Below are 25064 nucleotides of genomic sequence, written 5' to 3'. Positions count from 1 at the left end.
TGGATGCCTTGGAATTTCACAGATAGTAGAAATTTGATAGGATTTTGAAAAATATAGCTAGTCGAGTGAGAATTGCCCAAGAGGAGAAAAAAATTAAGCTCCGTTTTCTTCAAATTCCTGACTGTTCAATCAGCATAGCACCTGGCATAAAACCAAAATGAGTGCATGGTTGATATTACATACATAGGGTGAAATTTAATAGGGCAAAGGAGGGGAAAAAAAACTTGTATTCACATAGCACCCCTTTACTGGGCATCTCAAAGTGCTTTACAATCAATGAGTACTTTTGAAGTGCAGGTATTGTTGCAAATATCTGCAAATTCCTATGAGCAGCATTTTGATAAGGACCAAATGATCTGAGACGATGACAACTGAGGTAAATATTGGTCAGGACACTGGGGTAACTCCCAGGCACTTCTTTGAAGTGAGGATGGCCAGGCAGTCTCTTCTGAAAGGTGACACCTCAAAGTGCAACATTCCCCGAGAATTGCACTGGACTGTTCACCTTGATGTTTGTGCACAAGTCTTGGAATGGCACTGGAACCCACAAACTGACTCAGAGGCAAGAGCTCCATTACTTTTTTTTAAAGAATGAAACTCTCCAAAGAGAGGTTGTACCACATGAAGACGTGACATTTTAAACTTGCTGTCACTACAGTTTATACCAAGTACAAACAGCACAAAAGGCTTAAACCCATTTGTGACCACTGGAGGTGCAGCAAAATTTCAATAGGAAAATACTGTAGTTTGTGCAGATTTATGCTTTTTGATCCCATTAAGCAGTTTTAACACAAACAAAACAGAATGTTACACCAAAATCTTAGAGTAACACTATACCCGGTAATCCACAGAAGATGGATTCACGACTGTATAGCAACATAAACTGCAACCACATGGAAAGTGAAAGCTATAAAAGCAAAAATTGGGTAAAATTCAAAATTATAGCATTGGTTGAATGTGTCAAGTTCAAAATTCCGAAGTGTACTCAACCCCAACCAGTATTTAGAATAAATTATGCTATTGCTCAAGGATCTTTAATACGCTTAGTCAGCTACTCTGGCCCATAATTTTGTTAAATGGAAATAAATTACCTTGCATAAAAATTATGCTGGTTGTCCATAACATCACCTGAATCCTAATTTTGTTTTGCAATTTTAGCAGAATGGTAATACATGTTGTTACAGTACATCTGGAAAATGACATAACTTGCCATCAAGTACATTCAAACATTTTAAGGTGTACTGCTTTTCATTACGCTGGTTTAAAAAACAAACAGGCAAAACGATTGTGGGAATGTAATTTTGCACTTTGCATGGTCAACCTTCACTATAATCTTGGAGCTGTTTCCAGTCTGATAAACAAAAGGTTGCTTTTAATTGGTTATGTCCCTACGGACTCAAACTAAATTGTAAATGTTTCTATCCCTATGATACAGTCACTAAAATTTCATCCCTGCAGACTCATCACTGCTGTCAATGCCCATTACCACATAGGTTTTCTTTTCAGATTTAGGAAAAACAGCTGGAATATATTCAAAGGGAAAGTATCAGCGCACATTTAAAGAAAACGAAAACATTGATTTGTTAAAGCAAATGCTGACAGCACCAGGAATAGGCTTGGAGCCAACAAGAAGGAATTTGAATTGACATATAGTTGATGACAAAGTTGCTATGCACTGTCAATTAATGCCTACACATTCCACAAATGTTAATTTATTCTCCTCACTGTTCTGGCTGGTAACTATTCCAACGAGTTATGAACACAATATTTGTATATGTCTGATTTTAAGAAAAAAATCCCGTACATTTAACTGACTCACATCTTTATTCCATAAATGTTTACGTTCACAAGCTAAACCCTTTCTAGTTTTCATATATACACTAATGCTGACAATCAGGCGTCAACGACTTGTTTGAATTCTAGATGCCATAACCACCTGTTTGAATTTCACTATACTATTTAAATATTTCTGTAACAAAGATATTGGCCTCATTTGCAAAACAAACACCATCTATTTGTATGCATCAAATTCTCCTACTAGCATACAACATATAGCATTTTATTCTAAATCTGGTTCATCATCAGCTGTGCAAGAAGCCAGCTGCATTACCATGATATAAAATAACTAAAGATGTGTTCCATAATTGAAACACAAATACTGTACTATGTAACAGCTTACACACACCCAATTGTGAAAAAAGTGCCTCCAAAGAAACACTTGCAAATATTGACTGATATTGTTTCAACAATCCATTTTGGCATTGGACTTCAAGCAGGAAAGTGATCCCAACACGATCACAATTTATGCTTGACATCAGCTGTGCTAATGAATTCAATCACCTCGTAGTGATCTCTTAATGCCTAAGGATCGGTCAGAAAACAAACCAGCAAAGTACTGTTTTCGTCTAATAGCTGCTAACGGTACCAGTGTTGGAGCAGTTTGCCTGCCTACCTTGCTTTATAGGTAATGTGTAGTATATGGAAAAGGGAAACAAAGATGAAGTAAGGAACATAAACTTGCAAACAGAAAATCCAGAAAGAAATAAAATGCATTTATAAACTTGAAATAATCAAGAAACAAACACCCCTTCCATCGCTAAAGCAATGAAATCACATTTCTATTTTAACACTAATGATTGTTTCAAACTGAACTAACAATTGTATTCTGGTTACAACTACAAGAATTCTGACAAAATTACCTAGCTTTTTAAAGTGAAAAACTCTTATAGCAACTAATAGTGGAGAAAGTAGTTTTTTCCAAAACTACATTCTGAATACTAAGTTAGTTTCCTTTTCCTTTCAACAAAATGAAATGCAATTTGTTGTGGTACTAATTAATCCACACCCACCACTGAACACTTCTAGCAACTCCAATTCATTTTTTTTCCCTACTACTGAATATTTTTAGAAACTCTCCAATTTATTTACTTTTTATTTACAAAATAATGATACTATTCTCTGCAATCACATGTTCATCCCATTAAATAATCTTCCAATAGCCATTCATTAGTATTAATCACAAACCACTGCAAACCAACAGTATATAACATGAGGTTATGTATTTTAAAATCTATCGCACCAAGCTCTGTATACTAGTACCAGTTAGATCTGACCAAGGCTTAAATTTCCTGACAATGGTTAAAACCAAAAATTACTTATCTGATATTTTATTTAAAGCAATTAAATTCAAGATGAATGGTTCAGAAAATCTACTTGCCACCACTAAACAGCCTTAAAATATAACTAATTGATTTAATTGAAAATGCAATACCTTACTTACAGTACAAATGGCATAAGTAAATCATTAGTTTACTGAATAGCTGATCTGTACATTCTGTCTCTGGGATGTCTGTAGCCAGAAGTATTAAGAAATCTCAATGCCAGGTAAAAGTCCAACAAGTTTATTTGGAATCACGAACATTTGGAGTGCTGCCCCTTCATCAGATGAAGGGGCAGTGCTCCGAAAGCTCTCAATTCCAAATAAATCTCTTGGACTTTAATCTGGCATTGTGAGATTTCTCACTGTGTCCAACACCAGCATCTCCACATCAGAAATATTAAAATCATATAAATATAAATGTACATACTGTCTTGCAGCCAGTGACAGCCCACAAGGGCTTGAAACACTAGGATTACAGCTTTTACCTAGAGCTATTATGGAACAATTAATGCTGGTAAAGGCAAGTTGCTCGCACCAACAGCGCTTGCACTGGCTTGCCATCTGGTGTGCGACTTCAAGGAAAATAAACTGTTGGGTCTTTGGTATAAGTTATAAACAATTTGTACTTTGTATTTATAAGAGAATAGGGAAAGTTTAGATCCCTTCCAGGTGTTGCATTCCATGTTGGGCAGATTTAGCAGCAAGGTGTCTAGGTTGGTATTTGGTGCATAGCAATCATACCATATTAGCCTGGGTTCAGCACACTTACTTAGAATATAGCTTTGGTTTAGCACAATTACTTAAGATGGCACAGTATCTCAGTGGTTAGCATTGCTGCCTCAGCCCAGGGATCCAGGTTTGATTCCCAGCTTGGTGTCTATGTGGAGTTTGTATGTTCTCCCCATGTTCACATGGGTTTCCTCCCACATTCTGAAAGATGTGCTGGTTAGGTGCACTGACCCGAACAGGCAGCAAACTGTGGCATCTAGGGGTATTTCACAGTAACTTCACTGCAGTGTTAATGTAAGCCCACTTGTGGCTAATAAACAAACTAACTTTATACAGTGCACCTTTTTCAACAGCTGAAAAAGAGCTTAGGGAACAGTCACTCCCTGATTCATTTCATAGGGCAAGCCTCGTCTAATCAGAGTGGACCTGCCTAGTTTGAATTTGAACAAAGCTGGGCAGTTAACTGTTCCATGCTACATTTTCCATGGCAACATCTCCACTACAGTCCATTTGGCGACCACTCACACTCATCTCACAGAATAAATTGTTGGCAATTTCTTGCAAGCTCTCCTGATGAGTGCCAAGACAAAAAGCTTATAACCATTTTTCAAGCAATACTCAAGTTTTGTACTACCAAATGATTTAGTTTTGAGAAAAATTCAAAATGAGAAACTTCATCTTGGAATATTTACTTTTGACTCACTTGGGTACTGCATTTTATTAGCTTAATGAATAACTAATGAATAGTTTTCATATTACAATAGGAGTGATCAATGTGTAATACATTCTAGATTCCTGACTAGGCCTACAGCCTGTGAAAACTCATTTTTAAATAAGAAAATCAGGGCCCAACAGGGTAAAAATACACTGGCCTCAAGATTTGGAAGGTGCAAAAAAAACCCCTTCTGCCCAATTAATTATCTGGAAACCCTCAATGGGAAGTGCACCTGTGGGAATTTCAGGTGAAGTCTGCAAGAGCCCTGGTCACGAGAATTGGCCTTATTTGGTCAAGCTGTCTGCCAATATTCTGCGTAGGATCACAATTTATGATTCTCACTTAAATGAGATACAGATGGCTGGCAAAGTTCTCAGGATTACATGCCAGCATGAATCTACACCTTAAAATTAGCTGAGAAAGTAGAGCTGGGCTGAATATGAAGGAAGAATGTTAGTCCAACACCTTAAGTTTAAATACACCAATGAATGCAATAAAATGCAAGTAATCCATGTTATACTTTTGGAATTTACTATGACAACTTTTCCTGCCATTAATTACCTACTTATGTATAGGAACTACTTTATTAAGGTATTTAGTATTATCCAGTCAGATTAGAGATCATAGATCCATTCTATTGGCCACAAAGTAACAGTTGCATAACACCAGAGTGGCATAGACAATATATTAGATTTTAAGTAGGACTAATTAAAAGAGTAGAATTGAAGTTATTTGTTTTACTAATATCTCTTTTAAATTGAGGAATTATTGGGTTGTAAAATCCTACAAAAAGATTGGTTATTCACCAGAAAAAAATTTTATTGCACTGATCAATATGAAGCTCATACATATTAGTACATTTCATTCATAGCAGTACTGCTTCATAAAACTACATATGGCAGGATTTTGTCATCTTTACTGGTTTTATTAGGCATCAGATTAGGATACAGGAGGTTATTTTACTGTAAGCTTCATTTGCACTGATGTGTTGAGGCGGATTTGCTTGGAAATACCTCAGGGCACTGCAGCATTTTAAATATGCATTCAACTCAGAGGCAGGCATCTTAGAAAGATAGAACATTACAGCACAATACAGGCCTTCGGCCCTCAATGTTCTGCTGAGCTATGTCCAATCCCAAGATCAAGCTATCCCCTTCCTGTGCCTATCCAAAAACCGCTTGAAAGTTCCTAAAGTGTCCAACTCCACTATCACAGCAGGCAGTCTATTCTACACCCCAACCACTGAGTAAAGAATCTACCTCGGATATCCCCCCTATATCTCCCACCATGAACCTTATAGTTATGCTCCCTAGTAACGGCTACATCCACCAGAGGAAATAGTCTCTGCACGTCCAATCTATCAATCCCTCTCATCATCTTATAAACCTCTTAAGTCGCCTCTCATCCTCCTCTGCTCTGAAGAGAAAAACCCCAGCTCCCTCAACCTTTCCTCATAAGGCCTACCCTCCAAACCAGGCAGCATCCTGGTAAATGTCCTCTGCACTCTCTCCAATGGTTCCACATCCTTCTTATAATGAGGTGAAGAGATCCAAACACAATATTCCAAATGTGATCTCACCAATGTCCGGTATAGTTGCAGCATCTTCCTGAGAACAATTCATACGCTTACAATAAATAGGTGAATTTGGGTAACACTCACATTCATGTTTTGCTTCTACTATGGTTTGTTTCAGCAGCAAAAACAGCCAAAATGTTTAAAAGTGTGCCCACATAAAACCAGTTTTAATGTCTTGGTAACCTGCTAGCAAAACCAAAAAGTTAATACACAGATTATACAGCTTTATTTTTTATTCAGTGTTGCCGTAACAGGTTTCTTTTGCCCTTTTAAGTGGATAATATTGTGTTACCTACTTGTAATAGATATGACTGATATCAGTTTAAGTGATTTGCTTCCAAGTTCTGATGAAAATGCGTGCATGCACAATAATGCGACATGCAAGAGATAAATTTGTATTGATATACAATCTCAGGACATCTTAAAAGCATTTTCTAGCCAGTTAAACACTTCTTAAATTTGTTAAGACTGAAACACTGATTTTAAAGAAATAAGATTTTAGTTGAAATATCTTATATTAGCAAACATTTGAGTGTTAACGTGGAATGACTTTTAAAATATTAAGTATGCAATTTATTTGTAATCCTCAGTTAAGTGGAAATATCAGAATATTGTGCAATTAACCTCAAATACTTATTGTATCCCAATTTCAATAAACAATAATTGAAATGTTCAACAAGCAGTTAGCTACTTAAAAATACTGCACTGATATATGATGCAAAATCTACCCAGAAAATGTGAGCCATAAAATATTTTCCCTTGTTGTTTCCAGCATCTCTCACCTGCCTTAGCTAGCTAGCATTTTACCAACTGAGATTTAGATGGATTTAACCAAGGCCTACCTACGCGTTTATTATCTATAGGCATCAATTTAGCATTTTGCTCAATATCAGACTTCAAAAACCTTACTGAAAGGCTGCTACTTGAAATAAAAATATACAGTATGTGAACTTCACAAAGTACATTTTGTTTCCAACTTCACATGATAAATTCCATGAATCAATCAGGGTGATCTGTACTATAATGGTTTTGAAACAAATTTAAAATTAATGCAACAAATAGGCCATTTAATTTTAACAAGTTAAAAGCAAGTTCAACACTTTAGGTTTTAGCTGAGTATATTAATACAACTTAGAAAATTTATATACGAACAGGCAATTTAGGAGTAGGAGTAGGCCACTAGGCCTGTTGAGCCTGTAGTTTCTTCTTTCTATGACTCTCCATGTTTGAATAAAGAAGTTACATTTGCTACCTTACAATCTAATAGAATCTTCCCTGAATCTCAAATTCTGCAAATATAAAACCAAGGCATCAACTATTTCATTAGCTACTTCTTTCAAGATCCTTGAATGAAGCCCATCTGAACCCAGAAATTTGTCAGCCCACAAACAATTTAGTCAATACCACTTCCCTGGGTGATTGTATCCTCCCTCCACCACCTCCCACCCAGGTTCCTTATCAAAAACTTTGTTATTCTTTGATGTTTCTATTTCTTCCAATCTTTTGACCTGTCACTTACCTTTGTGCAAATACATACTTTTAAGCTTAATACTGTCTTTTAACTTTAAAATTTAACCATGGGTGATGGGCTCACCCCCTGGAACTTCTCTCCTTGGAATTCAAATATTCAGTGTATTCAGAAACACCTCGCCAGTTCTCTTTAGCTAGCTCTGCTTTCATGCCCTCATAACTGCCCTTATTTAAGTTTAAAGTACTAGTCTGGAACACACTCTTCTCTCCCTCAAACTGAACATAAAATTCAAACATATGATGATCGCTGCTACCTAGGGGTGCATTCACTGAGGTTGTCATTTAAGCCCATCTCATTGCACAATACCAGGTCTAATATAGGCTGCCCTCTGGTTGGATACAGAGCACACCAATCGAAGAAACAATTTCAAAAACATTCTATGGACTCGTCTGTGCTGCTTTTCCCCAATCTGTATGGTGGAATCACAATTTATACAGCATTGGAAGCGGCCATTTGGCCCATCGTGTCTGTACCAGCACTCCAAACGAACATCATGGCTTAGTGCCATTCCCCTGCCTTTTCCCCCAAACCCCTGGAAACAGTTTTCCTCACATCGCATTTGCTTCTTTTGCAAATCACTTTAAATCTGCAAGATCTCGTTTTTGATCCTTTTATGATCGAGATCAGTTTCTTCCCATCTACTCTGTCTAGCACCCTCATGATTCTGAGCATCACGGGCGGCATGGTAGCACAGTGGTTAGCACTGCTGCTTCACAGCTCCCAGGACCTGTGTTCAAATACCGGCTTGGGTCACTGTCTGTGTGGAGTTTGCACATTCTCATGTCTGCGTGGGTTTCCTCCAGGTGCTCCTGTTTCCTCCCACAGTCCAAAAGTGTGCTGGTTAGGTTGACTAGCCATGCAAAAATTGAGATGCATAGGTTAGAGGGATTAGTGGTTGGAAATGGGGTAGGCCTGGGTGGGATTGTGGTTGGTGTAGGCGCAATGAGCCAAGTGGCCTCTTTCTGCACTGTAGGGTTTCTGTGATTCTACCTCTACCAAATCTCCTCTTAGTCTTTGCCCAAGGAGAACAATCCCAACTTCTCTAATCTGTCCTTACAACTGAAGTTCCTTATCCCTAGAAACATTCTTGTGAATGTCTTCTGAACTCTCTCCAATGCATTCACATCCTTCCTCTAGTGTAGTGCCCAAAAGTGTACACACTGTACCTAACTAGAATCTTGCATAGCTGCCTTGCTTTTACATTATATGCTCCTACTAATAAAGCCTATGTAGAATAAACACTCCTCCCATAATAATCAAAATTTTCTGACAGCTTCATACCATCTCTTCTATTATACTCCGTCCTATTGTGCAGTTACAATTAGGGGTTTGTACACCACTCTCAAGTGACTTCTTGCCTTTATCATTTCTCATCTCAACCCAAACTGCTGTTACATTCCGATTTCCTGAACTTTGGTCATCCCTCTCTAATGTGCTGACACAATCATTAGCAGAACCATCCTTCCTATAGCTATGTCTCTAATAGCTATCAGGTCGTACTTATTAATTTCTCTTTCAGTTCACCTGATTTATTTCAAATCAGCCTTTAAAGAGCCTTTAGTTCTGTTGTTTTATTACTTTTGTAGCCTTACCTGCAGACTAGATTTGTATTCTGTCCCTTTGTGTCACTGTCGATTTATCATTTCTGGTATTAATACTTTTCTTTCTTATCTTGTCTCTACTCTCAAATTTGATACCTTGTCCCCACTATTCAGTTCAAAACTCTCTACTTCCGGTTACGCGTCTTGCTAAACATCGGCCCCAGCACAGTTCAAGTGTAGACCGCCCCAATAGTACTGATTTCTGGTGTCAGTGCCCCATGTATAGGGACTCACTTTTCCCACACCAGTCTTGGAACCATGCATTCATATCTCTAATCTTATTTGTTCTCTGCCAATTTGTACTTGGCTCAGATAATAATACAGAATTCTGCTTTTTAATTTGGTGCCTAGCTCCTTATACAGGCTTTGCAGAACCTCTTTCCTCATCCGCCTATGTCATTGGTATCTACATGGACGACAGCCATTGGATCCCTCCCACTGCAGGTACCTCTCCAGCCTTGAGTAGGTGTCCCAAACCCTAGCACCAGACAGACAACAGATATTTGGAATCTTGCTCCTTGCTACAAAGGACAGTGCCAATCTGCTTCACTATACTGTCATTTACACCACTACATTCCTATGTGCTCCCTCCACTTGAATGGCTTCCAATACCACAGTGGCATAGTTGGTCAGCTCATCCTCCCTACAGCACCCACTCTTGTTCACGTTAAAGAACCTCAGCCCTGTTAGACAATTGAAGAGGCTGACACTTCTGGATCCCCTTGCCTGTCCCTGACTACTTTCCATACCAGAAGACCCTATCCTAAGCAATGTGACCGTCGCCTGAAACAATGAATCAGGTAACTCTTTCCCTCCCCAATGTGTCAATGTCCACAGCACAGCCTCCAGCTCAATGACTCTAAGCTGAAGTTCCTCAAGCCACAAACACTTGACGCAGATGTGTTTGCCCTTGATCACAATGTTACCCAGGAACTCTCATGAATAAGTTAAGCAATTATGGCACTTTTAAATACATTTTGTTCATTTTAGCACCAAATTGGGTACTGTTTTAAACCTTAGGGATAGAGTAGAACTTATCCATTTATAGATTATCACTGAACAGTTACCTCCTTTCTCTGTAGGAGAATAAGAAACAATCCTAAAGGAAGAGCACCTTCCCCACCTCTCAAACTCCCCACATACCAAACTCTAAGCTTTATTCAGCACCTTGCTGCATATCATTTGCTTAGGCAGCATAAAAGGCTCTGAAATGAGAAAATGGAACTGGATCTACAGGAACCAGATTATACCAGTTAGCTAGCTAACTACCCAGCTTCCACAGCTGCGAGTGGATTTATCCTGTCAAGACTGCAAGGAGGAACTTAGCCTGCTTACACAGTACTTTCCAGTTACTATCCAGGTCAGCTGGAATAGAGTGGACTACCTGTGAAATTTAGGGCCTTACAACCTTCCTTTCAATTCCTAACAATCTTTGAAATCCAGATAACAGATACACAACCTTTGTCAAAGATCTGGTGGTGAAGTGCAATTCATGTGATTCTGACTGATGGAACGCCATAGTTAAACCAGCTAAACTCCATAGTTCAGCCAGCTGTTTACCACCTAACTAGCAGCCTCAAAGACAAAAGCTCTGCACAGGTGGAATGTCTGCCCTCAACACCCTCCCACACACTCTGCTGGAAATTCAGTTTCATTACTTACAAAACTGATTTGTTCCACACATTCTTATCTCATTGTGTCGGGACAACACTGTCAGAAAAGCAAATTGTCCAACATTCGTTTTTAACCCACTGACCTCCATGAAGGAATACTTCATTCGATTTAGATTCTGAACTCTGGAATACACATGGTAGCTAGCACTGCTGTCTCAAGCACCAGAGACCAGGGTTTGATTCCCAGCTTAGGTGACTGTGTGGAGTTTGCACATTCTCCCCGTGTCTGTGTGGGTTTCTTCCAAGTGCTCCAGTTTCCTCCCACGGTCTGAAAGGCATGCTGGTTAGGGGCATTAGCCATGCCAAATTCCCCCTCAGTGCATGCGATCAGGCACTGGACTGTGGCAATTAGGGGATTTTCACAGTAATTTCATTGCAGTGTTTACGTATGCCTACTTACGACATGAATAAATGAACTTTTAAAAAATATTTTCGATGTGGTCTCTGGACTATAAACCTTTTCTCTCTACCTCTTTACTATCTGGCGACACTGTGACCTTCCTTTCACATTTTGAATGTGTGAAATGAACTGTTTTAGTTCAACCCATCAAGTTGTGGGGTTAATAGAAAATTGGATCACAAAAACCAAGCGGCTTGGAAATAGACCATTGCTTATAAAGAGGGAAACAAATCAAAATATCTTTGTTAATGGATGGTTGATGACAGGAGAAATTAGTGCTGTTTAACTCCTCTCTTGTCCACAGTAATGGTAAAGACTCAGTTAGTTGGGACTTTCCTTTCCACTGAAAAGGAAGTTTGGGAATTGTTTTAGGTGACCAATTTCACTCAATAAGGTGGTTGGAATCTGGAGTGAATTTTTGAGGGAGTGGAGGAGACAGGTTTGATTGAGGCATTTGAGACACAATTAAATTGCTGTGTGAAAAGAACATGCAAGGTTACAGGGATAATGAAGGGAGGTGGGACTAGGTAGAATACTCTTTTGGAGAGCCAGGGTAGACTTTATAGCCTGAACAGGCTGCTTCTGCACAGTGAAAGTGCTGTGATTGCACGAGGAAGTAACAGCTTACCACTACCTTCTTCAGGGTAATTTGGAGCACTAGCTTTGTTAGGTGATGCTCACATTCAATGAAAGGATGTAAAAAGGATTGAAATGTGAAAGTGTAGCACACAGCATCCAACTGAGTGGCACAGCTGCTCTCCTGCAGTATGTTAATGAGCATTATTTCAGATCTCCTCCTCCAACAGGGAACTCTCCGTGCAAAACCACAGATGGTGAAATTCCTCTGGCTGCAGATTTCCCTCATTGGCTAACTATACTATACCTCATTTAGTTCTAATCTTCATAGGAATACAGGATCACAGAAGTGTTGCAGACAGGAGGTGGCCATTCAGCTTATGTCTGTACTGGTTCCCTGAATGGCACAAGGGGAGTTGCACATTCTCCTGCCTTTATCCCATAACCTTGTGCATACTTTCTTTTCAAACAAGTCAAATTCCCTTTTCGATTTTGCTTCGACTGAACTTGCCTGCACTACACACAGGCAGTGCATTCAAGACTTGTTGCTTGAAAAGCTTTTTCTCATATTGCTTTTGCTTCTTTGGCCAATTACTTTAAATCTGTATCCTCTTGTTCATGATCCTGTGGATCATGAGTGGGAATTAGTTTATTACCATCTACTGTATAACCCTGCATGACTTTAAATACTTTCATCAAATCTTCTCTCAGTCTTTATTTCAAGAACAGTCTTAGCTTCTCCAATTTATCTTCATTACTGAAGCTCCGCTATGGGATGGACATATTACTCTGAGAATGGATGCTTTATAGGTGCACTATGGCATGCCTACCCCAACATTTCTCTTCCCCATTACAGGTATGATTCCCAACTTGAATTCCCTCTTCTGTGCTTTACTCTTCCAGCTTCCCCACCGTAATATTGTCATCCCTTCCACTCTTCTGCTTGATCCCAAACAGTCCAATTAGTGTCGCCGACCCATTTGTAATTCCACAGATCAATTAGTTGTATGATAAAAATGTGATATATGTGAGCACACATTTCACTGAATACTCATAAGCACCTGCAGTATCTGTTTTGCCTATAGGCATATGATAAATCTTTTCAATATTAAAAAAGGTATCATATTATTACAAACTTGTTATTTTATAGTTGTGACACATCATCAGGACATTATTTAATCTGGTCAATGGATTCCATCATTCAGGATGCTTTGTCAAAACTTTTTCCCATTTATAACATCTTTAAAGTTTTCATAACTAAGATTTAAACAATTTAAATAATGATATTTCAAAGTGATAATGTATTTAGTGAATATCTATGTTTTATGAAAAAGCCCCAGCTTCTCAGGTATTTTTGTCCAGATTTACGTCTAGGCACAATTTTACGTCTGCACATTGTTCTCGATATCACTTAACTTTTTCCACATTTAAAATTTCTGTTTTCACATTTACATGGCAAGGTTTACAATCAAAAACATCAGCTGAAAAATAGGAATGCTCTTGAATTGAATCTTTGTAGATTTTAGAAAGGTGAGGAACAAGCTGACAAAAGTTAGGTGCAAGGAGAACTTGGCGCACAGGACTCAACCAACAGAATGTCTTAAAGAGAGATTACAGAGGGTAGAGAATGAACATTTTCTGGAAAGGAAAAGCTATTAGTTGTAACATGTCTTGAAGTAAATAGGTCCAGGACAAAAGAATTAAAAAAACTAAAGGAGGATTTTAAAAAAACAGGTTAAGAAATAAGGAAAGCCAAGAACCGAGAAAATGAAATCAAAAGAACAACAAGATTTCTCAAATATATTGGTAAAAGAAACTGTTTAAAAAGTGGGATGGGAGCCCTAACCTGTCAATTTGTAGATGATCAAAAACTAATTAAAATGTACATGAAGTCCTCACTTACCATTCAGTTGAACATTGTTCTCCAGTCAGAATCCTGCATTCTCATTGTATTCCTACAGTTTCATGATAATGTCATACACCTAGACATAACTAGATGCAACCTTCACATTGAACCCAACAGAGTTGGATCTTGTGTCTCAACTGTGGGACAGGCAATCTTGGGAGGTGGTTATGAGCCTCAGGCAGAATGTTTCACATAACTCCACATTTTCCAGGAAGCAATTAATGGCGTTAAGTGAGGATTTCCTGCACTATGTATGGCCTTTACCAAACAGAATATCAGAGGAGAATTAAATTCCAAGGTGATTCAATTACACAGATGGATAAAAAGTTTCAAAAATATAAGCAAATTAATCAAAGGAAAGACAACGCATCAAGGCTTGGCACAATATACCCTTGGATCATGATAGACCTGGGATTGAAACTGCAGATGCCCTAAAATTTATATACGTCAGACTGAAATTGGATGTGTGCTGCAAGATTAGAGAGTAGCAATTGCACTAATTTGAAAATGGAGACAGAACTAATCTGATTAAAGCTAGTTAGTTTAACATCTGTAGCAGGGAATACTTTGACGTCCTGAAAGACAAATTATTCATCTAGATAAAGAGAAATGGAAGTAGTCAGCATGGATTCAAAAGAGAATCATGCTTAATAAAGATGGGGTAACACTGGCTACAGTGTATAACATGGACTTTAGGAGCGCACAGTAAGATGTAACATGGAAGATTTTAAAAGAATTAGGAGGGATTAACAAATTGCATTAAAAATTGGTCAGAAGTGTTTAAACAATCCACCCCTCCACTATCACCGCTACATCACCTGGCTATCCAAGTTGTGACATCTCAGAAGGTATAGAATGTAATTATGAGTTGATAAACTTACATAAAATCTCACGGTCACAGTTGCTTTGTGCAGTATGGAACTCAAATGCATAAAGGATAGTGTGGCTTTAAAGAAAACAGGCTCACAGGATGCTGTAAGGAACAAGAAAATACAAATCTTTCAATTAGGAGCCAATGTGTTTTCAACTTTATGAAATGATGGGATAAGCTAAATTGCCCTTAGTGTCAGGAGGATTAGCAGGATAAATCCATGGGATTACAGGGATAGGGTCTGAGTGGGATTGTTGTCGGGGCAGGCTTGATGAGCTAAACGGCCTCCTTCTGCTCTGTAGGGATTCTATGAGAAGCAAACTGTTTCCAAGACTCAAGGAATGAAACAGGAGGCACGAGAAATGACTTCTAAAATTGGAAGCCCATGGAATTCAATTCCATGGTTAGTGGTTTAGGTAAAATCTGTCAACATTCAAGGTTAGATTAACATTCCAGACCATGATTTCTAAAAACGTCTGGAGCAGTAGTCATTTGTTCAAAAAAGTCTTCAACACAAAACTAAATAGCAGTCAAAACCAAAAGTCTATCCATGACAGATTTGTGTACAGTGTAATAATCTGAATACAAATACAGACTAGATAACCTTTTAGTCTTTTACATAACCTCTTAAAATCTATGATAAATTTATGGTCCATGGAAAATGTGTCAAATACTGATCGTGCCTTGTAGGCCTTCAACAAACCATCTTTTTTCCAAATTCTGTCCGTAAAATGTAGTAGAATTGGCAATCCCTCTTTGGTATCCAAGTCAATTATATTCATAGAAAATAGGAGTAGGAATAGGCCATTGGACTCTTTGAACCTGCTCCACAATTCATTTTGATCATGGCTGATCATCAAATTCAATATTCTGATCCCAGCGTCCCCCCATATCCCTTGTGCACTTTAGCCCCAAGAGCTATATCTAATTTCTTTTTGAAATCACACAATGTTTTGGCCTCAACAACTTTGTGGTAGTGAATTCCAGATTCACTTCACTCAGTGAAGAAATTTCTCCTCATCTCAGTCCTGAAAGATTTACCCCTTATCCTCAAACTATGACTCCTGGTTCTGGATTCCCCCACCATGGGTAACATTCCTTCTGAATCTATCCTGTCTAATCCTGTTAGAAGTTTTTATGGAGGTCCCCTCTCACTCTAAATACCAGTGAATACAATCCTAACCAACTGAGTCTCTCCTCATATGACAAACCTGCCATCCCAGGAATAAGCCTGGTAAATCTTCACTGCACTCCTGCTATAGCAAGGACACCCGTCCTCAAATGAGGACACCAAAATTGCACAGTTCTGAAAATACTTTTATTTCTAATCCTACTTCTATTGTGGTAAAGACAAGGTCAAAGTCTCTTGACTAGTGAAGTGACCCAAATCCAAACCTCTATCTCATACTTCTTTGTTCATATGGTTCTAATTTCAAAAAGAATGATGATAATTATGGTCTGTGATCCTGTAGCATGACTCAACCATTTCAACCAAAAGCCATGAGGAACTTAACTTTCGTCAGAAACAGGGACTGCTTTCCACTCTCTTTATTCTCCCACCTGAAGAGATCAAGTCAAATGATGTCCCTTTGGCTACCATTTTAAATGGGTGAACATCCATTGTTGAATTAGGCAGAAGACATTATGATTCACAACCGCACTGTCTCAACATAATGTCACCTTTTTATAGTAAAACTGCTCTACTCTGACAGCTTTGCTAGTTCAGTTGGCACACGGGAACAATGTTAGAAATGTGGATCCCTTTAAGAGTAAACCAGAACTAGCTTTGCTAGGGCTGCAGGGAAAAGCCTGGGAACTGCAGGCCACTGAGCCTAACATCTGTAGTGGTTAGAAGGTATGAGAAATAGGAACTACAGGCATTTAGACGCAAGGAATGATTAGGGACTGTCAGCATAGCTGTGAGTGGAAAATCATGTCTCAAATTTGATTGCGTTTTTTGAAGGGGGTAACCAAGAAGGTAGATGAGGGCAGTGCAGTTGACATTGTCCACATGGACTTTAGCAAGGCCTTTGACAAGGTATTACATGGTAGGTTGTTGCAAAAGATTAAACCTCTCAGGATCCAGTGAGAGGTAGCCAAATAGGTACAAAATTGGTTTGATGACAGAAGACAGAGGGTGGTCGTAGAGTTGTTTTTCAAATTGGAGGCCTGCGACCAGCTGTGTGCCTCAGGGATCAATACTGGGTCCACTGTTATTTGTTATTTATTTAATGATTTGGGTGAGAATTTAGGAGGTATGGTTAGTAAGTTTGCAGGTGACACCAAGATTGGTGGCAAGCTGGACAGTGAAGAAGGTTATCTAGGATTGCAACAGGATCTTGATCAATTGAGCCAGTGGGCTGACAAATGGCAGATGGAGTTTAATTTAGGTAAATGCAAGGTGTGATGCAGGGCAAGGCAGGACTCACTCAGTTAATTGTTGAGCACTGGTGAGAGTTGTAGAATAGAGATTTGTGGGGTACAGGTTCATAGGTCCTTGAAAGTGAAGGCATTCCGTAAGCTTGGTCAGAACATTAACTACAGGAGTTGGGACATCTTGATGAAGTTATACAACACATTGGTAAGGCCATGACAGTGTACAGTTCTGGTCACCCTACTACAGAAAGGATATTATTAAGCAAGAAAGAGTGCAGAAAAGATTTACAAGGACACTACATGGATTTGATGGTTTGAGTTAAGGAGACGCTGGATAGACTGGGACTTTTTTTCTCTGGACGTAGGAGGCTTAAGGTGATCTTGGACGGCGATAAAATAATGAAGGGCATAGATCAGGTAGATAGTCAACCTCTTTTCTCAAAGATAGGGGGGTCTAAAACTAGAGGGTATAGGTTTAAGGTGAGAGGAGAGATGCATAAAAGGATCTAGAGGGGCAACTTTTCCCCACAGTAGGTGGTGAGTGTCTGGAACGAGCTGCCAGAGGTAGTGGTAGAGGCAGGTACAATTTTGCCTTTTAAAAAGCATTTAGACAATTGCAAGGGTAAGATGGGTATACAGCAATATGGGCCAAACATAGGAAATTGTGACTAACTTAGTGGTTAAAAGAAAAGGCAACATGGACAAGTTGGGCCAAAGGGCCTGTTTCCATGCTGTAACCCTCAATGACGCTAAGCCAGCTCCTTTTCAATTGTGACTTGAAATGAACATTATCCTGTCCTGATCCCAGATCCTCTCTTTGTTCCTTTAAGGCTTCCAGGAAGCTCTTCATTTCTCTAGTTTCCTTAAGTAGCTGTCCTTCAGATTTTTGGCCCTGGCTTTCTTAATGATTACTCATCAAATGGCTTTTCTTCTAGCAAAGCTGAGAGAGATGTGCTCTAACTGCCTGTCACAAGCTGCTCCAGCTTCCAGTTAAAAAGTAAACAGCAAATAAATGCTCCGTCTCTGATTGCTGAGCAACATCTACAACTGTGTATTTATTCTACACCCCGTAATTCTAAACGCAATACAATTCCAGATGGAATTAAAACTGACCTCCACACATACAAACACCTTTGTCCAACATGAATTTAATTATAGGTTTCTTCCAAGTACAGAAACTTTAATTTAAACTTACTTAAAACTTCAAAATATTTCTAACGTTTTCCGATACAAATAAATCCCTCAAATTACCTTTGATATTTTTTTAAAACACTGACAAGTTTTGTTTAAATTCAAACTAAGTTAGTCTATTGTGATTAATCAAGGCATTACCTTAGGAAATGAACTAAGGAGTGGTTCTCCTCCAAGAATTTGTTTAACTGAAGTTGCAACATGTGAACATGCTTTATCTGCAAAGTCACGGTGTGGAGATGCTGACGTTGGGACTGGGGTAAGCACAGTAAGAAGTCTCACAGCACCAGATTAACACATTGTCTGTACCTTGATGACCTGTAAAGACTCACATTCTAACCATTATCTTGTAAATTGTGTTTGTGTCTATACATGTCCTGTTTGTGAACACAACTCCTCACTCGTTTGAAGAAGTGACACTCTGAAAGCTTGTGCTGCCAAATAAACCTGTTGGACTTTAACCTGGTGTTGTGAAACTTACTGTTTGCAAAGGACAGGGCCCTATGCACAAAAATATGTAGCTTCTACTATGTACAAGTCAGCCATACTGCAAACTCAACCGATTATCTTAAATTGGTTGTTTATGCTAATCACTGTCAGAGTTGTCTAGCAAGTGTTGCCCAATTGCAGAATCACATCTAACATTAGATATTATGTTCTGAGCCTTGCAAGCTCAGGCTGATTTAGCAAGTCAGTCATGTCTGTTCGGAACAGTTGAAGTAGCATACTGTTTGATACAATCCACCAATCTTTGGGACGTATGGACTACATACCTGGCATCACACCAACGCCAAAACTTATTTACCACATTACTTATTTGTTTGGTAGGGAGACCATCTTTTTGGCTTGAAGGCAGCATTCTGTTTATGAAGAATGCCACTTGAATTTCTACTGCATAGTTTCACTTGTTGCTCAAATTTTTAAGACACCTTAGCTTCCCAGAGTAATATGAGGTTGACTGGGAACTTTTCAAGACTGAAAGTGGTAGCCTTAGGCCAACTAGTTTACAAGCTATACAATGAACAACGATCTGATGGGAGTAACAATGTACTGCAGGATAGCAGAATGTACACAAAAACAGAATTATACTGAAGTTTGGCAGTTCATTATTCCCAGGTGCATTCCCCATGGCAACACCTTATCAGTCTCCATTTGTCAATCACTCTCTTCTCTTGCAGTATTAATTGTTATTTCCTTTGAGATTTGGTATTCTTGTAAATTTGTCCTGATGAGTGCAAGATGAAAAGCTTCAACATAATGTCTCTTTTTCAGCAACGTTCTGTACTACCAAGCGACATTTTTCAACCAATATTCATTAAAACATGCTCAATATATACTTGTGCATTATGACAACTGTTGTATATAATATTCATTCCATATCAAAAAGAATCAGTCCATGCTGCTTATTTACTGATCAAATGCTTTGCCCTTTTAAACTTACATAAGTTTGCTGCTAACTTGTATATTATTATTTTAAAAAAATCAAAACCTGTGCAATAATTTTATGACCTTTCACAATTTCTTCCAGTTGGTGATGATCTCAACATACTTTAAATAACGTCATAAATTTATAGTCCAGCTTTTAATTTGTGGAAGTTTAAATGCTAAAATGTAAATACATTATGGAGTATCAAAACGTGAATACAACTCTATGATAATCTTTTAAAAAAGTACATAATGAGTGACCAAATGGACTTGATTGGCTCCAGAGTGGCATCTCATTTCTACAGAGAAACTCTTGTTCAGGAGTTGAACACTACCTTTCACGCTGAAGACTTCCTCTCAAATTGGAGGAAATATAAAATATAGAACTGATCTTACCCCATCCAAAATGCATGCAAGTTATCTGTCTCTGCATAAAAAAGTATTAGTCACAATTCAACTTGAATAAACCATGATACAAGAGTGCCAGTAGGAATTGATAATGTGTTATTGGCCTTTCACCGCTTATAAGAATTATGAAACAACTTTAATGAGCAAGTGGTCAAAGAAACAAAAATTAGTACTGAATATTTTCCCAATACTAAGGTTCAAAGAATAAAACATGCATTGTTTCTCAATATTGTGGCTCACACAATAGAACATGCATCAGTTCTCTAGCAATGCCTTCCAACAAAATTCTAACTGTACATTAACGACAATCACCTAAGAGACTTACAGTAATTTCAAATATTAAATTTGACTGTTAGGATACATTTCCTCAAAGTAGTCAATGTGTGGAGGTTGGAGTATATCGAGTGCAGAGAGCACCTAAAACAAAACAGAAAAAGTTAGCGTTTATTGAAATACTGATATTCAAATAAAGATTGCTGATTAAAAGCCAATAATAAATGGTTTTGTACTGAAATAATAAGTGGTTTAAAATTTGGTTATCAACATCATCTAATTGGAACAGAATTCTTATAGAAGTCCTCAAGCTTCACTTTTAAATCTGGCAAGCTTAATACAGGAGAGAACAGTTTAGTTAGTTAATACTTTTAAGAACACCATGGCATAACAGCATGCTTAAATTATCACCCAGTATCTAGGTGGCACATAAGTAGGATTTGATCATGCAACTGTAAGGTTGTTATTGCAATGAAATTTTCCCCTCATCCAGCTGTCACAATGATGGAGAATAAAACCTGGAAGTATACATGGAAATAGTGGAGCTTAGAAAATGACCTGAGATTTATATTTTTAAAAAAGGACATCTCATCCACCAACAGAAACAGCAGCAGGGAGTTCGCCAAGGAACAATGGAACCCCTCTGTGTGCTTCCAGATGAGGTACTTGTAAAACCATCCAAAAAACTGATGACCATCTCTGCAAAGACAAAGGAACGTAACGACTATCTCATCTCAAGAACCAAGGGTACAATTGTCTAGGGGACTGTGTATCCTGAGTCTCCAGTTTAATTATACAAAGACGGAGGCTAAAAGCTAGCCAAGAGAGCTGTCCAGGGCATGTATGCACGCATTGAGAGAAAAGCAGCTAGAAATTGCCACATTGAAAGAGAATACAGTAACTGAGGCAGAGCCTCTGCAAAAACAGCCATCTTTTGCAGGAACTTCCAAAAATCTGAGAAAGTTGATCAAATGGTAGGATTGCAGCTGGAAAAAAAAATCAAGAATTCTCTGCCAAACTACAGAACACCTGAACCGAAGAATCAACTATTTAACAGCAGAAGTCAGCTACTAGAATGGATCTGTATTGGTCGTAATGCTTCACAATTCAAGGACTTTCCATATAACATTTTTATTCGTATTTACTATGGGATTCAATTCTTACTTCTAATCCATATGAATGTAGATGAATGCATGCATTTTGGCATTTTACCTTTTTAGTAGTTAGTAAATTTACTCTATTTTAACTTGACAGCCTGGTCAGATTGGCTTATTTTTAAACATTATTGGGTCTGGAAAAACTATCCAAGGAAAAGGGAAGTTTGTTAGTTTAACTTGTTGCATTTGGCAAGGGATGGATTACTAGGAGCCAGTAATCCTTCCTTAACTGGGTATGTACAATTTGGGGATATCCCAGCTGGAGGGATTACTATTTAAAGGGCGAAAAGCTGCAGCATGCTACGGTGCAGAGGGACCTGGGGGTCCTTGTGCATGAGTCGCAAAAACCCAGTCTGTAGGTGCAGCAGGAGATCAAGAAGGCGAATGGGATGCTGGCCTTTATAGCGAGGGGGATAGAATATAAAAGCAGGGACGTCTTGCTGCAACTGTACAGGGCACTGGTGAGGCCGCAGCTGGAGTACTGTGTGCAGTTATGGTCGCTGCACTTGTGCAAGGATATTTTGGCCTTGGAGGGAGTGCAGAGGAGGTTCACTAGGCTGATACCGGAGATGAGGGGGTTGGACTATGAAGAGAGACTAAATAGACGGGGTCTGTACTCGGAGTTTAGAAGGATGAGGGGGATATTATAGACACGTATAAGATAATGAAGGGGATGGATAGGGTAGAGGTAGAGAGATTCTTCCCGCTCAGAAAGGACAGCAGGACTAGAGGGCACAGCCTCGGGAAGGGGGGGTGCAGTTTAGAACAGAGTTGAGGAGGAACTTCTTCAAAGGGTGGTGAATCTCTGGAATTCTCTGCCCGTTGAAGTGGTGGAGGCTACCTCGCTAAATATATTTAAGTCACAGGTAGACAGGTTTTTGGTAGGCAAGGGAATTAAGGGTTATGGGGAGAAAGCGGGAAAGTGGAACTGAGCCACTTCAGATCAGCCATGATCTTATTGAATGGTGGGGCAGGCTCGAAGGGCTAGATGGCCTACTCCTGCTCCTTTAAGAAGGATCGAGGGATCTTGCCTTGATCATTGATTTTTGGGGGTCATCTGAGGCAAGTCTTTATAATATTAAAGAAACTACAGAAGTACAAATTAGGATGTTATGTTTACCCATTTTCAAGCTTGACCCAAAGGAAGCTCGCTGACTCTTGCGTTATTTTTGTCTAATTTTGGGAGCTTCAAGTTGTCCTCCCAATTCTCAAATTAGGAACTGATTCAAACCAAGATGAGAGTTTGTGCGTGCTTAGCTTAAAGAGCCACGAACACAGACAACTTTTGGGTAGACTTTAGTCTGAGATATTCAATAATGTGAAAATCATACACAATTCTACATGACTAAACAATGTTGAGAAAAATGATTACTTCTTGGTCTAGGGCTTTAAAAAGCTTGACTTACATCCAACTAGTGCTAGGAAGATAGTGACCAAAAAATTGAAAATTGCAAGAAACTATAAAGATTAATTTTTAGTCATGTATTTACAGTTGCATTGTAGCTTAATGATGTTTTAGATCTTAGCAATAATTTATGTCACAGCTATTCCTGACACATCTCCCTTGGATGCAGTTAGTGGACCTCCTGTTAGCAACAAACAGTACTGCTCAAAATAAAATGTTTTAAAATGCATAAAAATTGAGGTCACAATCTGAAAATTACTTTCAGCTACATAGGAAGCATTTAAAAATAGCAAGCCAAATCATTCAATCTGTTGAAAACAGTTTTTTGCAAAAGTAGAAAGCAATGGCTTTCAATTCCATGCAGTTTTCCGGTTTCCTCCCACAGTCTGAAAGACGTGCTAGTTAGGTGCACTGGCTGCATTAAATTCTCTACGTACCTGAACAGGTGCTGGAGTGTGGCGACTAGGGGATTTTCACAATAACTTCACTGCAGTGTTAATGTGAGCCTACTTGTGACACTAATAAACAAACTTCAAACCTCATGGTGTTGACCATAATGCTTGCAATAATTGATGATCACTGAAATGCATATTTTAAATCAGCCCAGACTAACAGGTGGAAAATGAAGCCTTTGGTGGACTGTGACTAAATCTGCTTACGAAACTCTAATATGCATTCATTCCACTTGTCACAGTGCTAAATGCTCTTGGCACCCTTCAAAACAAGTATTTTTTTTTAAAAAAAGCAGAACAAATTTACAACTGAAAACAATAAAGAAAGGCTTATTTTGTTAATACATTCCCACAATTCAGATTTCTAACTTTTTTCAAATATTTGCTATAGAATTTTTTTAAAGATATACAAATTAGCATGATTACTTGTCACACCCAAAATTGTGGCTCTTATCAGTACACAACCAATTACAATTAAGAGAAAAGTCTGATTTCAATCATTGCACTTTTGATTATCAGCTGGGTATGTTTCCCCAAACAAGTTTGTTGCAATTTATGAATACAATTGTAACAGCCACTTGTTTCCCATGCTGAAAACAATTAACTAGTTTAGATACTGTCCTGGAGTAATAAAAATAAACCTTGAAGTTATCAGCTCGGACTGTTTAGAACATATCAGAGCAACTTTCAACAACTGCTTATACTCCATTTACCATAGAATCCTCTCAGCGCAGGTGGCTGCCATTTGACCCATCAAGCCAGCACCAACAACAATCCGACCTATGCCCTATCCCCATAACCCCACATAGAAACATAGAACATTACAGCACAGTACAGGCCCTTCAGCCCTCAATGTTATGCCGAGCTATGTCCAAACCCAAGATCAAGCTATCCCCTTCCTATAATTCTGGATTGCTCCATGTGCCTATCTAATAACCGTCTGAAAGTTCCTAAAGTGTCCGACTCCACTATCACAGCAGTCTATTCCACACCCTAACCACTCTGAGTAAAGAATCTACCTCGGATATCCCTCCTATATCCCCCACCATGAACCTTTAGTTATGCCCCCTAGTAACAGTTACATCCACCCGAGGAAATAATCTCTGCACGTCCGCTCTATCAATCCCTCTCATCATCTTATAAACCTCTATTAAGTCGCCTCTCAACCTCCTCTGCTCCAAAGAGAAAAACCCCAGCTCCCTCAACATTTCTTCATTAGACCTACCCTCCAAACCAGGCAGCATCCTCCTCTGCACTCTCTCCAATGCTTCCACATCCTTCTTATAATGAGGTGACCAGAACTGCACACAATATTCCAAATGTGGTCTCACCAACGTCCGGTATAGTTGCAGCATAACCCCACAGCTCTTAAACTCAAACCCTCCTTTAATAGTACACTATAGTGCTAGCATACTATAAGCTTTCTTCACGGCTCTATCCACTTTAGTAATCTTCAGAGATCTGTGGATATGAACGCCAAGGTCTCCGTTCCTTCACATTCCTTGACCCTGTAATTTGTATTCAAGTTTGTCCTACCAAAATGAATCACTTCATACTTTATTAGGGTTAAACTCCATCTGCCACTTTTCCGCCCAGCTCTGCAACCTATCAATGTCTCTTTGCAGCCTGCAAGAGCCCT

The 25064-nt window shown here is 38.8% G+C and overlaps 1 protein-coding gene across 2 annotated transcripts in view; it reads right to left on the bottom strand.

The window, feature by feature from the left end:
- The window catches only part of LOC145357541 (serine/threonine-protein kinase NLK-like), a 159560-nt gene that overhangs the window by 56852 nt on the left and 77644 nt on the right, over nucleotides 1-25064 (bottom strand). For both annotated transcript variants that reach the window (XM_080210996.1, XM_080210997.1), the window contains exon 3: nucleotides 20500-20555. In XM_080210996.1, the coding sequence (XP_080067122.1) occupies nucleotides 20500-20555 (56 nt within the window). The remainder of the gene's footprint in view (nucleotides 1-20499; nucleotides 20556-25064) is intronic.

Source organism: Carcharhinus amblyrhynchos, chromosome 23 (assembly GCF_965287045.1).
Source record: "Carcharhinus amblyrhynchos chromosome 23, sCarAmb.v2.hapA, whole genome shotgun sequence".
Taxonomy (NCBI): domain Eukaryota; kingdom Metazoa; phylum Chordata; class Chondrichthyes; order Carcharhiniformes; family Carcharhinidae; genus Carcharhinus; species Carcharhinus amblyrhynchos.
The sequence above is the reverse complement of the archived record's forward strand: the minus strand, read 5'-3'. Positions and strand labels throughout refer to the sequence as shown.